This window comes from Terrapene carolina, unplaced genomic scaffold (genome assembly GCF_002925995.2).
Source record: "Terrapene carolina triunguis isolate 2854851 unplaced genomic scaffold, T_m_triunguis-2.0 Scaffold238, whole genome shotgun sequence".
Lineage (NCBI taxonomy): Eukaryota > Metazoa > Chordata > Testudines > Emydidae > Terrapene > Terrapene triunguis.
The window spans coordinates 5,933,987-5,948,845 of NW_020664589.1; the positions used below are offsets into that span (position 1 = coordinate 5,933,987).

Genomic DNA, 14,859 nt, shown 5'->3' on the forward strand with positions numbered 1-14,859 from the left:
GTGGTTCTCAACCAGGGGTCCGGGGCCCCCTAGGGGGGTCGCAAGCAGGTTTCGGGGGGGTCCGCCAAGCAGGGCCAGAATTAGGCTCGCTGGGGCCCAGGGCAGAAAGCCGAAGCCCTGCCGCATGGGGCTGAAGCCGAAGCCTGAGCAGTGTAGCTTTGTGCAGGCCCCTGTGGCGTGGGGCCCCAGGCAACTGCCCTGCTTGCTATCCCCTAACACTGGCCCTGGCTTTTGTATGCAGAAAAGTACTTGTTGTGGCACAGGTGGGCCGTGGTGTTTTTATTATATGTTGGGGGGGGGCTCAGGACAAACAGGTTGAGAGCCCCTGCATTAAGCAACTAAAATGGACTCAGTAGCTTCCAGAACTGTCCATGTGTTTCACATCACTCCTAGGCAATGCCAGTAAAGGACCGATCTTCATCGGTGTGTCTCCAGCTGCCCATGGCTCCAGCAGGCAGAGGTGCCCAACCCTAGCACAACCGAGTGCCCGTCGCTAGGGCCTGATTCGGTGAGGTGCTAAGAATCCTCAACCCCCCATTAGCTTTGTTGGAGGTTGAGGCTGCTCAGTACCTTGCAATAGCAACACCCGAGCTTGCAGACAAGGAGACCGCAGCTGCCATTTTTGTCTTTAATACAGAGGTGGCGTGCGGAGACTGCAAGTCCCAGCATGCAAAGCTGCATAGTGAACCCAGTGGCTAGAAACCACACTGTCTTCTGGACTTTTAATCCTTTTCTACCCCAAATGATTGGCTCCCACCTCCCACGCGCGGCTCTCCGGGAACCAGGAGCCAGAGCACTATCTGAGGCATCAGTTTGGTGAGCCATTCACCAGTGTCTCACGTTCTTTCTGTTCTCTTTGTGTTCCCAGCTGATCCTGACACTGGCTTCATCGCTGGAGAAAGTTGAGGTAAGAGGAGTTGCTTGTTTTTTAATCTCCAAGCTGTTTCCGAGAGGAGAAACGGGTCTGGGGCGTTCCCTCCGGACAGCAGGAGGCCCAGGCTGTGATTTGGGAGGATTCTTTCCTTCATCTCTTTCTCTCTTTCATTCACGCTTTTCTCCTCCCCACTGCCCCAGAGAAATCCGGGTGACTAGGGAACAGTCTTCCTTCCTCCTGCCCTGATAGGGGATTGACAACAAAACCCGTGGGAGGGGAAGTGAAAGCGTTTGCCATTTGCTCGTGACAGACGGCCGAGCTCTAGTGGTGCAGCAGCGAGCACCCCTCCGTTCCAGGGGCTGTAGAGATAAGTACAGGATTTCTACCATCCTGGGGACTGACTGGTGTCACAGATCCCAGCGAGTGCCCCCTTCCAGCCACTGCTGCGAGGGGAATCTGAGCCGCTGCTGTTCTGGATCACCGTGTTTCAAGCACCTGGGACCTGAGTGGAGTCCAGCCACTGCCCCAAACTTGGGGTCCCTAGGCGCGCTCAGACCGCAGACCCTCTGTCTGGCAGCCCACTCTGAGGGCTGGAACCCATTGTCCAGCTGCCTAAGTGCTCTGGGCACGGCCCTGACCCCGATAATTAAACACACCCCTCTGCCAGAACTTCACCGTGAAGCTTTGGGTTTACAGTTTCTCTCTCTCAGGGGCATGCAGTTGTGACACAGCCAACAAGCACACACATTGCCAGCCTAACATTGGCATGCTGTCTGTATTGAATTATGCAAATCACAGGCGCATCCAAAACAATAAAACACCCTAAACGCCATGTCCCTTCCTAGCTCAGCCTGCTCCTGTGGGCCTTGGGGGCTCACCTGTGTTCTGGCAGGCCGGGGCCGCTACCCCGCCCCTGCCGCAGCCTCCCGCCCCTCATCTTAATCTGGTGCAAAATGTCTCTCCTAGTCGCTCCCCATTCCCCCGGGGTGAGTCCCTTTAGAGGCTCCTGCTTCTTTCGTTCTCTTCCCGGTAACGTCCATTCCTCTCAAACCCCCTCCCTTCAGACAAGAGGAGCCAGCTAGACCAAACCCATTGTCCCAAGGTGTTCGCCTTTGCTAGGCGATGGATGAATGTTGATCACTCGCCGTTGTCTCTGGCCTGGCAGAGACATAGAATCACAGAATCATAGAATATCAGGGTTGGAAGGGATGTCAGGAGGTCATCTAGTCCATCCCCCTGCTCAAAGCAGGACCAATCCCCAACTAAATCATCCCAGCCAGGGCTTTGTCAAGCCTGACCTTAAAAACCTCCAAGGAAGGAGATTCCACCACCTCCCTAGGTAACCCATTCCAGTGCTTCGCCACCCTCCTAGTGAAATAGTTTTTCCTAATATCCAACCTAAACCTCCCCCACTGCAACTTGAGACCATTACTCCTTGTTCTGTCATCTGCCACCACTGAGAACAGCCGAGCTCCATCCTCTTTGGAACCCCCCTTCAGGTAGTTGAAAGCAGCTATCAAATCCCCCCTCATTCTTCTCTTCTGCAGACTAAACAATCCCAGTTCCCTCAGCCTCTCCTCATAAGTCATGTGCTCCAGCCCCCGGATCATTTTTGTTGCCCTTCGCTGGACTCTTTCCAATTTTTCCACATTCTTCTTGTAGTGACACCACCCCGCTGACTCCTGGGGATCCACCCATATACAGGCCTTCGGCCACGCATGAAAGCAGACAGGACCCCCAAATCGTCACTACTGGCTCAGGAGCCGGCAAGCTGGAAACTTGTAGCTGGCTGCCACCCGCTGATTGCCTGATTGGCTGCCCAAGGGTTCCTCAGACTGCGGGACCTGGAGCAAGTGAAGCGAGGAGAGGCGGGAACTGTCTTAGGCAGGTTCCGGGAGCCCCACTCCTCGAGTCACTGGCCAGGACAAAGCAGGGAGGAATACGCCGTCGGGGCCAGACCACCCCTGGGGCGATGGCAATTCCACCCTCACTTCGCTGCTTCCACAGCTCTACCCGTGGAGCAGGTTTCCTCCTGATTATAATGAACCAAATACACAATAAGCTCTCAACAAACTGCACTACACAGACACTCACTCTTGAGTAGCCAGAGAGAGGTCAAAGGTGAGACTAGGAGCCAGATGTCCGAGTTTCTGGCATGACTGTTTGGGGGGGGGGGGGGGTTAAGGCGGTGGCGCTGTGGGCCGGTGGGACGCGGAAAAGGGAAAGGGGGGCGGGGGGGGGGCGGGGTTGTCACTGAAATAATCTGCCCTTTTCTGAGGTATTCCTAAGGCGCCCATCAGTGCAAGGCCTAAGGGCTGGCTCCGGGAGCTTAGATTTCTGCAGTGGTGCTCATGGTCCATCAGAGCGAATCCCAATGAACCAGGCTGCACCAGCACCTGTGAGCTCCCAGTGCCCCGTGGAAACCCTGTCAGAGCGACAGCAGCCTGGAGCTCAGCCCTGTCTCCTTCTCGCGTAGGTGCCGTTCGAGTGCAGCCTGCCACCGGAGCTCCGTTTGCAGCTTTACCGGACCCAGGACTTCAAGTGGCCTTCTACCACCGTGCTGGAAGTCAACAAAGCTGCTTATGTCCAGGTACTGGGCATCTCTCCCGCCTTTGCTGGGCCCGGCTGGCGCCAGGCTCGGCTGGGCTGAGTTCATGAAGCCAGACGAGCAGCTAGAAGGCTCCAGGCCACTTGGAAGAGTGGCTTTGCCTAGCCTGTCCCTGTACCTTGGTGTGTTTGTTCCCTGCTGTGTCCGTAGAGTGAGGGATTCCTTGGGAATGGGGAGTTAGTGCAGGTGCCTCTTTACCCCTGGAAAGCTGGGATGAAATCCCGGAGGGGCTCTGTGGCTACAATTCATTTGTGGCCCTCCTCGAATGATCCCCCCGGCTTGGCAGGCTTTGGCTGAGAGAGGCCCAGGCCAGCACTCACTGTCTGGGCTTCAAAGCAAGCGTTAGAGGCATTGGCCCAGCGGTGGAGATGCCCACGCTGACATGCGTTGGAGGCAGCGTGAACCAGGCTTGAGGGGTGTTGGCAGAATTGTGGGAGCCGAGACCTGGAATAATGGGGCTGCAGCTCGGTCCTGAGGGGTTCTGGTGGATGTGGGGAGCTGTGACAGGTGTAGCCCCTCCGGTCACTCAGCTAAATGCTTCACGGAGACGATTACAGGCGTGACTGGAACCAATGAAGCGGGTCTGGTGGGGACGGTTGCCCTGTGGGGGCAATGGTTGGTCTGCTGAGGTAATTAGCTCAATCAGGGGCAGCGATATAATTGGCAGGAGCAGGAAGTGTGCGGGGCAGGGCTGGAAGAGTGAGGTGGGCAGGGCAGAGAAAGCTCGGGGTGGGGGGGGGCGGCTCATCCTGACACGCCCACACTATGTTCCGCAGGGCTTGGCATCGAAAGATCAAAGGTGCCGATGGGCAAAAGCAACGGCCTGTGTTGAAGAGACCGTGCAAATGGGCCAGGCCGCGGGTAGCTGAGCCAGCGCCCTGGGACAGGGCTAGGACAGGAATAGCCCCGGGGAGGGGACGGGGATCAGGCTGCAGCTCAGGATGAAGGGTAGTTGGTAGAGCTGGCGTGGGAAGGAGTTTGCATGGAGCCAGCGGCACTCCCCTCCCTTATGCTACTCACACAAGTAGTGCGTACGGGAAGGGGAGAGCAGCTCCTTGGAAGTGAATTCGGGGAGAGAGCTAATTGCCAAGGACGGCATGTGAACATGGACCTGTTCCTGGGCCCATCTGACCTGTCCCAAACTCCCTCTCCGCACCCCACCCAGCCTCACTCCCTGTGTACAGGGTACAGTCTGACCGAGGCTGCTCCTACAACCAGCCCCTCCGCCTGTATCAGCCTCTGGCTTCCTACAGCCACAAGAGCATTTGGGACAACCCGCTCCAGTCACCCGCCCTGCAGTGCGAGGTGGGAGTGCCGTGCAGGCAGAGCCGGGCCAGCCCAGCTCAAAGTAGCCGTGTAGACGTGGCAGCACAAGCGTTGGCGCAGGCGAGCAGCCTGCGTACGTACCCTGGAGCGCTTGCACACCCGTGCTGAAGCCCGCCCTGCTGCATCTACGCTGCTGTTTTCAGCTGTGTTGCGGGGGTCTGGCTGCACAAACCGCAACGCACCTGGGCTTACGGTGGAGACATTCCCCCAGGGAGAGAGTGTCGCTGTGTTAGATGGAGACAGACTGTGCCACAGAATGACCCCAGTCATACTATGCCTGTAGGTATACACAAGGTACAGTACCTTGCCCCAGTTAGGGGGGTACAGAGTTGTAAAGGGTTTAGCACATTCCCGCCTTGAGTGCAGAGGAAGCGATGACCTCCTTCCTTAGAGGTTTTTAAGGTCAGGCTTAACAAAGCCCTGGCTGGGATGATTTAGTTGGGGATTGGTCCTGCTTGGAGCAGGGGGTTGGACTAGATGACCTCCTGAGGTCCCTTCCAACCCTGAGATTCTATGATTCTATGATTCTCTGACCTATCGAGGTCCCTTCCAGTCCTGCACTACACGTCTATGATAATCAGGTCTCGGCTGACTCAGGCCTAGGTCTTAGTAGAATGTTTTGTTAGAGTAAAGATGATAACATATCACTTAGCAACCTGGATCGTGTCAGAAGGCTCTGCCGGCCGGAAACAGAGCCATTCGGCCTGGTGTCTCTCTGATTTCCACATCCCGTCTGTAAGCATTTGATCCTTGGTGACGGGTGCTGATAGCTCATCAGGGCCTTCTGGCTGGGGAAGGTAAATAACTCGCTTTCCTCTTCGCTGTTCTCTTTGCGCCAGGATACACAGTGCGTGTCAGACAATTGGCAGGGAATTGGTTCTTTGATTCCAGATGGTTCGGGCTGGCCCCTCTCTCTTCCCCTCCGTCCACAAATCAGGTTTAGGGGTCAGTGTCTATCAGGGCTAATCACTTTTCCCAAGCAAGGTGGCTCCAGCCTCTTCATGTGGTCATAACTTCCTGCTTAAACTCTTCTGGCTCAGGAATTAGGACTGTAGATTTCCTGACCGTTTATCAGTCAGATGAAGGGTTGTCCGCAAACCCACTCTGTGCAAACTCTGCCGGCCATGTGGCTGTCATCAGCCTGTCCCAAAGCCCAGAGAACCACGGCAGTCGTTGGATCCGGCCCATACAGCCCGGCGCTGTCTGCACAGAGGGATCAGAGCCAGGCCAGCTACAGCTGCACATTAAACACTGCAGTTGCAATGTGGGTTCTGGTACATTGGCCCAGACCAGAGTGGACAGGGAATTACTATGGTCTGAAGCCATGTTAGAAACCCAAGTGTAAGGCAGTGGACTAACTCGGCAGGCAAAAAACATGTTGTGCAGTCAACAAAGCCTTAATCCCCAGGGGTGATGCTTGTATCCCGAAAGCAAAGTCTCTCACCACTGTGGGGCTCAGCTGTCCTGTGGTCACCGAGTGTGGCGGTCCCCTGACTTAGCAGCATCTTCCCCTCTCTCACTGTCCTGCAGCCAGACCACAGCCTTCCCCGTGAGCACCTGGGCTGAGCTAGAGGAACCCCTGGTGCCGTAGGGAGCAGGTACCCTCTGTAGATTCCTTGGGAGGTGGGTACCCAAGGGCTGGTGTCCATGGCATGGTGGTGGCCAAGGTCTCCAGCATCCGGCCCACCTCCCGCTCTCTCTGCTTTTCCTGGTACACGCACTGACTGCACCCAGCATTGTTTGGCAGATCCCCTAACGCCCACGCCTTTGACCGAGCTAGTGGGCAATGAAGGTTTATTCTGCTTCTGCCATCCTTCCAATCCCTTCCTTCTGGGCGACGGTCCCTTCCACCTGGCTGCGCAGGCCTGTTACTCCAGGGCGGGCTTTGCCGCGCCATCGCCCAGCGGGAAGTGACTCTGCAGGGGAGAGTCGGGAGCGATAACCCCAAATTCACAAGGCCAAATGAAAAGCAAAGAGAAATTAGAGAGAGGCTCATCCTGTAAAGAGTGGGTGAGAAGCAACCCGCCTCGGGCTATAGTATGGCTCAGGTACCGCTGGATGGGCTAGACAGTTGTGTTACAGTGGGTCTGGTGGGTGGGGCGGGGCGGGGCAGAGGATTGCTGTGTGTGCTGGTGACAGAAACCCTGCTAGCACTCTGCCACACCAGTGGTGTGTAAACGTGGTTGGAGTAGCCCCGTTCTGATCCCAGTGTGGACAGAGCTTCATTGCGTCCAGGGCCCATGCCTCAGAGAAGCACCCACCCAGGCCTGCGGGTGGTTGTACTCACCCATGAGGAAGCCACATCATCAACTGGAGACTGGGGATCGGGGCTGGCTTGACCCCCTCCAGTCCTCAGCTGGTACATGGGGGGATCCTTTGGCTTCCTTCCCTGCCAGCCCAGATCCGGAGCTGAGGTACAACCCCCGAGACCTGCTAACCGAACTTCTGTCCTCCTGCTGCCCCTCTGCAGGTCTCGTTTCGGGCCGGGAGTGCCCGGACCTTCCTGGACGTGAAGGAGTGTTCTCTGCAGACTGCTGCCGAGGAGCCTCAGCAGCTCCTGATCCCGCCTGTCGCGCCACTCGGCCAAGTAGTGACCGTCCTCAAGCCGACAGAAGCCACGCTGGGCCGGGAGCTCCATCGGTTCAGCTTCGTCTACAGCCTGGCTGGGGGAGGGCCCTTTCCTCCTTGCGCCACCCTGTCGTGCAGAGTGGCCTGGCATTTCAACGTGAGTGTGGGGGCCGTCTCCTTCACGGGCACCCCCAGGAGGCCTGGCCCAGGACCCTTTGCCCATCTGTCGAGCGAGGGGGCTGTTCCCACTGCCTTAGCCGAGGGTCCAGGGATTCCGTTCCCGTGTCCCACTGGCTGGCTGCTGGCGTGCAGCTCTCTCCCATTCCCGACACCAGACGACACACACACAAGGCTGGGTGGAGGTTAACGGGGCCTAGCTCTCGCTGCACCGCCCTGCCGAGCCGAGAGGGGTTTGCACTGGATCACAGGGCGCAGACTAGCCCCCGTGTCCCTGCCTCTGGGCCACTGCCGTAGCCTTCGCACGGGGCACAAGCCAGGGGTGACGGCGCCTCTTTGTTCCCAAGAGCAGCGGAGCTGCGGCCAGGGGCGCGTAGTGCCCCTACTGGCCAAGCGCCCCAATGTACGTTAGAAACAGGAACGAATCAGGCTTCGCACCAGTCCTGGGGCTCGGTATCCCCATTTACAGAGGGAGAAACTGAGCCACAAGGAGGGGAATGAACCCCTCCTCCCGGTCACCTGGGCACTGGTCCTGTGACAGAGCCAGGGATAGAATCCAGGTCTCCTGCCTCCCTGGCCTGCACCTTAGCCACAAGGCCAGGGGTCTCTTCCCAGGGTGACGCCATGTGCTCACCCCTCCTGCTATAGCCTTGGGACCGGCTGCTGGGGGATCCGGGGGGTACTCGGGGCTCTCTCGCTGGGCGGGGCAGAGATGTGCGCAGCTCATCTTAACCCTCTTGGTTTTCTTCTCAAAATCACAGGGCAGCACCAGCGTGGCAACATTAGAGGTGACGCTGCAGGACACCAGACCTCCACCTTCCAGTGAGTTCACGATCTCCTTGTCATGTCACGTTGGGCCAGAGCTGAGAGCTGGAGCCGAGCCACCCAGTGAGGGTGGATCGGCACAGAGCCCAGCCTGCACGTCCGTTCGATTGTCCCTGGTGCGAGGTGCAGGCACACGTGGGAGTGGGTGGGAGCAGAGAGTGTCCCATGGTCCTTGCCGAGTTTCAGTTCGATGAAGGATCTTCTGGCAGGATTAGCGCCTTCCCTCGGCTGGAGAATGAGAGCTGGGTTAATGGGGACTGGGGTGAATAGACAGGAGAGAAATACTGGCTCAAAGAGAAATGTGGTTGCACCCATAGAAATGGGGAAAGGAGTGATCGCAGATGGGACGCTTGGTAGTTGGGAAGCAATGCCCAGGAGGGGACAGCAGGACCCAGGGCGCAGTATGTTCCTCACCGAAAGGGGAGGCGCTTGAATGACGGTGAGACGTGGCAGTGCTGCCTTGCTAGCATGTGAGATACGGACGAGGCCTCCGTGTGTGGAACTCCACGGGCCAGAGGCTGGTGGGATCCATCCTGAGAACTGGCCATCGCAGGGTGCGTGGCTTGTCCAGGCTGCAGCAAGTGAGATGCCTTCATCCTGGTTGGGGCTAGGGAGCGAGGGGTCAGTCTGGCACTGAGCCCAAGACTTAACACAGGCTTTTCCATGGAGCCGTCCCGCTGGCGCTCTTATCAAATTCCTGGCAGCTTCCTTCTGCTTTTCTTCTCGTCATTTCTCCTTGGTCTGCATTCCCTGCTGTGGCTGTTGTGACAGAGCCGTGCGATGTGTCAGCCGGGCTCCCTAGAGAGGGGTTAGGGGTTGCGGCCGGGCCAGGCGCTGACCTACAGGAAGTTGTGTACAGTGACTGTGCACCAGTTGTCTGCGCAGGATAACAGGCTGCGGGGGGGGGGGGGGGGGAAGGGAAGCGAAGTTCTGATGTGAGCCAGAGCCCATGTAAACTTGTCTTGGTGTGATAGGAAACAGCCCAACTTGGAGAGGACTCAGTCAAAAGAGCCTGGTGGCAATTGGATGCAGTATCCTTTACTTCCTGTCCCAAACTCTTGTGTAGCCTTCCTATGTTGCTGTTAAACAGCAGCCGTGTCTCACCCCAGAGGTAGCTGCATTTCACTGATGTGTGTAGTGATTCCTGTAGCTAGCATTTGTAAAGTGACTTCGGGTCATTCTGAACGAAGGATGCTGCATGGATGTAGAAGCATTATTAGTCCAGTTTGGTGTTTGCATTTAGTATCAACCACTTCATTTTTATCCTCCCCGCAAAATCCTGGAAATCAGAATCTCTGTGTGAGAAAAGCTCTTTGGAGGAGTTGATCTCTGACAGACAAATATAGTGTGGCCAAGCCTTGCCATTTTAATGCGGTCGGGTGACGGTTAGAGTTTGTCTTCAAGCTCCAGCTCCTGGAGTCATAGGATGGAGGTGACAGGCTCAGCTTTCATTACAAACCAGGACGTTTCTGGCTCTGGTGGCTGCAGAGATAAGCTAGACAGCGTGACCCCTAACATCTCAAAACCCAGCAGGCAAAGCCAAGACCCTGGAATGTGTTTGGGGGGGCCTGGCGCATGATTTCTGAAGCTTTGGGGTTGGCGATGCTGCACAGAGCTTTGTGTGAGGGCAGAGTGCTGGTGAGCTCGCTAGGGCAGGAGCTGTGCCTGCGTGTGAACAGCCCCTGGCATGGGGCAGGTGCTTCCGAAAGACCCAGACTTGGGGATGATAATGGACAGGTGACTTCAGCCCCTGAGAAGCAGTTTCCTTGCGTGCCAGTCTCCCCTGGCTGAACCTTCCAAGCAGCCGCGAGGGAGGCATCCTGCTGATGTCTCCAATAGCAGTTATTTTTGCAGTCGCTCCATGCGAGGGAGCGTGGCCCATCTTCCTGCCCAGCTGAATCCTTTCCAGGCAGGAATGAATCTTCAGCGCCATCCAAGAATGGATGATTTCTTGCTTTCCTCCCACCTTGGTCCCCTCTTCCTGCCTCTGTTTGCTCAGCTCCCCCAGGACGGCAGCACAACAAAGCAAGGAAAGGCTTTTGACACGAGCGAGCCCCGACTGGAATTCGCTCCGCACATCACACTCTCAAACACACACGTCTCACATCCCCGGGTGGTTTAATGAGCCGCGGCCCGGAGACAGCCACAGGGAGGAGCTGCTGGGCTCAGCAGAAGTGTGTGTGTGTGTGAGAGTGAGAGTGAGAGTGAGAGATCAATGACTGAGAGGAGGCCAGGAACCATTAGCAAACCAGCCCAGTTTCTACCTCTGCCATTCAGGCTGCCTCCAGCCACCTGAGCAAGGTGGGGCTTGCAAGGCACTGAGAGACCGTAGCAAGCACCGTATAAATAAATCAGAGCAAGGGCTTGATCGTTCCTTGGCTAGGTGCTGCAGGCAGCGGTGGTGTGATTCTTCTCTGAGTCCGTATTGAGCCAGTGCCCCGGGTGGCGGCCGTGGGGGGTTGTGTTGCTGGCATTGCTCTCTTTGGAGCTGTGGCCCTGAATACCTGTGCCCATGAAAGATCCCAAGGGGTGCGCCCCCCTCCCCCACCTCCCCACTCGTGTTTAGTGTAATTACATTCAGCCTCATCTGGAATCCTCCGTGTGGTTTCAACTGCCAGGCATTCCTCGTTAACCCGCCTGCAGAAAATCCACCATCAGTGTCGTGTTCCTGTGAACTGCCAAGCAGCTGCCACGCCCACGCCTAGAGGTGGCTGCATTTCAATGTGTGCATTTTCTGTTGCCCGTCAGCACAGAGCTGCTCCACCAGACGTGCTGCAGTGGCACAGCTGGATCAGTACGGCTGCACTGCTGCAGGGCTGTTCGTACAGACATGGCCTAAGGCGAGGAAAGGTGTGATCGCGGATGGGACGCCTTGTCCAAAGCGTGCAGCAGCTTGCAGGACCGCGTGGCCCAAAGCGCATGGTCAGCGTGGCAGGAGAGAGGCTGTGAGCCTGCTGCTTGCAGCGAAACCTGCTTCTGACCATTTCTAAACCTCCCGTCCCCCCGTGCGGCAGAGGGGCAGAGTCAGACTGATGCAGAGGGGTTGGGGGCAAAGCCACTTAAAAGCCATTTGCTTTGCTCTCTCTCTGTCTCCCTTTAAGTGGTTAATTTCAAGTCACTGGCAAGCTTTGGTCCTGCCCTCACTCCTCCTTGCCTGGTGGGACTGGCACAGCCTGTGAGCTGCCGATCCTGCTCTGCTAGGGGAGCGGAGCCCTTCAAACCTAGCAGTCACCTCCTTCCACAGGCCTTTCAGCCAGATCCGCCCCGCAGGGCTAAACCCCTGCCCTGCTTATCGCCCCGTAGTTCAGTTCCCACCGCGGGTTCACCTGGGCTATTTCCTGAGCTGGCCAGTTGCCTGCGTGGAAAAGGGAGGCTCTGGGGCAGGATTCAGTAGAGAAGTCCTGACTATGGGCAGAGAGAAGGCTCCATAGTGTGTTAACCTGGCAGGAGCCGGGGGGGGGGGGGCACTAGGGGGGAGCAGGGGGGGGCCCGTCTGGGGAAATGTGCTGATTGCTCTCAATGCTCCTCTCTCCTGTGTGGCTCCAGGCCTAGGGATAGAAGCAGTTGTGGGGATCACCTTCGCAGCGTTCTTAATCGGCACGCTCCTCACCGCGGCGCTCTGGTGCATTTACTCCCATACCCGTGAGTATCTGCTGCTTCGCCTCGTCTCTGCCCCAGTCACCCTAGTCTCCCGCCTTCTGTCCCCCCCCCGCACGGTTCCCAGTGCCATGGCTTTGGGGTGAGCTCGGTCTACTCAGCAGGAGCCGCGGTCTCTCCTTGGAGTGCTGCGGCGGGGGATCCTCGGCTGGCAGGTGCTGTTCAGCTGCTGGTCTGCTCCAGGTTCATACCTGCTCCAGGATGTGACGCAGCCTTCGGGCGATAGCTCTGGTGCCCAGCGAGAGACACTTCGGGCCAGATCCCCAGCCGGTGCATCTGCCCTGTAGCCCCATCCCACCGCAAGCCAGGGAAGATGCTGTCAGATTGGTACGGTCCACCCGGCCCTTTTCCCGAGGCCTCCAGCGGGGAGCGAGGCTGATTGTTGCTGCGGTGAGGCCCCGGCTCTGTCCGAGGATCTCACGGCTGGAGCCTTGCTCCTGTTCCCAAGGGCCAGAGCAGTTGTTCCCGGTTTGCCTTGCCTGGAAGCTTATCTGCAGAATGCGCCAGTATCAATAGAGCAACCACAACACAATCCTGCAGCCTGTCGCCTTCTCTCCCTCCTGAATAGGCCGGCCCGTCCCAGCGGGGACCAGCTGATTGGTTTATCTCTGGCCACTCAGGCCTTTTCCTTCCAGTGCCAGTGTAAACACAGGGACAATTGGCTTGTCTCAGCACCGAAAGGGCCGTGATTGGGCTGGGGCAGGATGAGCCACCACATGCTCTCGGTTCCCTCCTCAGCACCTGATTGGCTGGGAGCAGCCCCTCTGGCCTTGCGGGGGAAATAACCCCTGGCGCCTGCCTAATGTTTTCCATTTTTTCTGACATGTAACATACCGCAGGCCCCATGGCCAAGCTGCAGCCTGTCGCCACCAACGCCCCAGCCTCCGAGAGCAGCAGCCCCAATCACAGCATCGGCAGCACCCAGAGCACCCCCTGCTCCACCAGCAGCATGGCCTAGGTAGCAGGCCACCCGGAAACCCCCACCCCTCGGGGAGAGAGGGGCTGCCTGGAAGCTCCCGCCCATGGACCTCAGCGGAGCCGCAGGCAGCAGTGGGGGGAAAGACAGCGGGGCCCGTCCCTCGTAGGCTGCTCCACTGGACAGGCACAGCTGAGAGGAGCAGCCACGCCTGCACTTTTCATGCACTCCGGGAGCAACACGCCCACCAGCTCGCCACGGACCCAACCAACCAAAGGAAGGTACCAGCAGCACGCCGAGAGCAGGCCACTGGCTGGGAGACCAGGCCAGGCCACAGGCTGGGAGTGTGAGCATGAGGCCCAGCAGACAGCACGTAGGGAGAGCGGGTGTCCCAGGGAGCCTTTCACTTCTAGGCCAGTCGTTCTCTGTCCCAAATCCCTGTAACTCTCCCCTGCAGCTGTTCAGTGGCCACCTGAGAGGGGCTGGGGGCATCTGTCCATTTCCTAATGCAAGATGGCCCCCCTGGATCCCCCTGTCCTGCCCTCTTTGCAGGCTGCCCCAGGAGAGGGGGGCCAAAGCCGGACTAGGGCGTAAGGCCTGAACTCCCCTCGCCGGGGTCCCCCTAGTCAAGGAGTGGGCTCGGCTTGTGCTGCTGCTGCCCAAGTCTCAGACTAGAGGTGAAAGGCCCCTGCTCACTGCCAGTCCCTCCAGCCATCCTGGCCCCAGCTGAAGAATCACCGTCTGCGAGATCCGTGGGATACAGTCCATGAATGACGTGTCCACTCAAACGCGCTGCCTTAGCGCGGTCGCTCACAGCAGAGTGTAAATCAGCACGAGCCCAGCCCTTTCCCCGGGGCTCAGCCGCAGCCAGTGAGCTCCGGAGCCAGCTGCGTACACCCAATCCAACACGCACACACCGCCCCTCCCCCCCCCGGCTACCAAACACTGTCAAGGCGCTGCCGGTCTCCCAGGCCCGCATAGTCGCAGGGGAGGCAGCTGAAATCAGCCAGTCCCCTAGTGGCCCCTGGGTGCTCAGCCAGCAGCCGTGTGAACACACTCCAGCCAGGCAAGGCTAGTGGGAGGGGCCAGACGGGGTTTTCCTGCTGGACTCCGGTTCCTTGTTAGGGACCCACTCCTACAGATCTGGGCAGGCAGTGGGGAATGGTGCCCCTCCCGCTGGAGCAAAGCCATGCCATTGGGCTGCTGGAAAGGTGTGGGCACCTGGACAGCGAATAGGAAGCTGGGAGTCGGCTCCCCCCTGACTGTGGCGGGCAGGGAGTCCCCCCCTCACCTGGCTGGGCTGTGGCGCAGAGCTCAGGGCCAGGCAGTCGTGGCCCCGTTGGGCTGTGGCCTACCCAGCGTTCCTTTCTGTATAGACCCCTCGAGCCCGGCAGTTACACAGCGGCAGTGCTGAGGGGTCGTGTCAGTTACTAATGTAAGGCGGTCAACTCTGTACCTTTTCTTTTCGTACCAAACACAATCATGCAGGCTGGGAGGTGGGGGAGCCGAGCTGCCTTCAGCCTGGCCGAGCGGGTATTTATGTGTGTGCCAGACACAGCCCTAGGGCAAGGGGGTGAGGCAGAGCCGCGGGCGCATGGGGGCCTGTGTGGCGAAGCGGGGGACCTGGCCTGATGGCGGGTGCCAGGGATCTGCACCGGAAGCACTGGGGCAAGAGGTGGGCTCTGGTCCTGCAGAGCCACCCCCCCACACACACACTTTGACACCCACCCCCAGGGCTTGACCCTGACTAAAGTGTCACTGACTCCACCCTTTACTAACCGTAACCCACCGGGAGACACCCAGTCTGGCGGCTCGCTGGCCTATTTCAGACCCCCCCCCCCACGCTGAATGCCCAGCCCCTGGGGTACCGAGTGTAATTAAAGTCACATGTGCCCCCCCCCCCCCCCC

At 58.4% G+C, this 14,859-nt stretch overlaps 1 protein-coding gene across 1 annotated transcript in view; it reads left to right on the forward strand.

Annotated features, from left to right (window-relative positions):
- The window catches only part of ENG (endoglin), a 62,960-nt gene extending 48,723 nt beyond the window's left edge, over window positions 1–14,237 (forward strand). The window contains exons 10-15 of the mRNA XM_026657266.2: window positions 869–907; window positions 3,351–3,464; window positions 7,279–7,533; window positions 8,315–8,375; window positions 11,925–12,020; window positions 12,875–14,237. Of these exons, the coding sequence (XP_026513051.1) occupies window positions 869–907; window positions 3,351–3,464; window positions 7,279–7,533; window positions 8,315–8,375; window positions 11,925–12,020; window positions 12,875–12,993 (684 nt within the window). The 3' untranslated portion in view covers window positions 12,994–14,237. The remainder of the gene's footprint in view (window positions 1–868; window positions 908–3,350; window positions 3,465–7,278; window positions 7,534–8,314; window positions 8,376–11,924; window positions 12,021–12,874) is intronic.
- The last annotated feature ends 622 nt before the right edge of the window (window positions 14,238–14,859 follow it).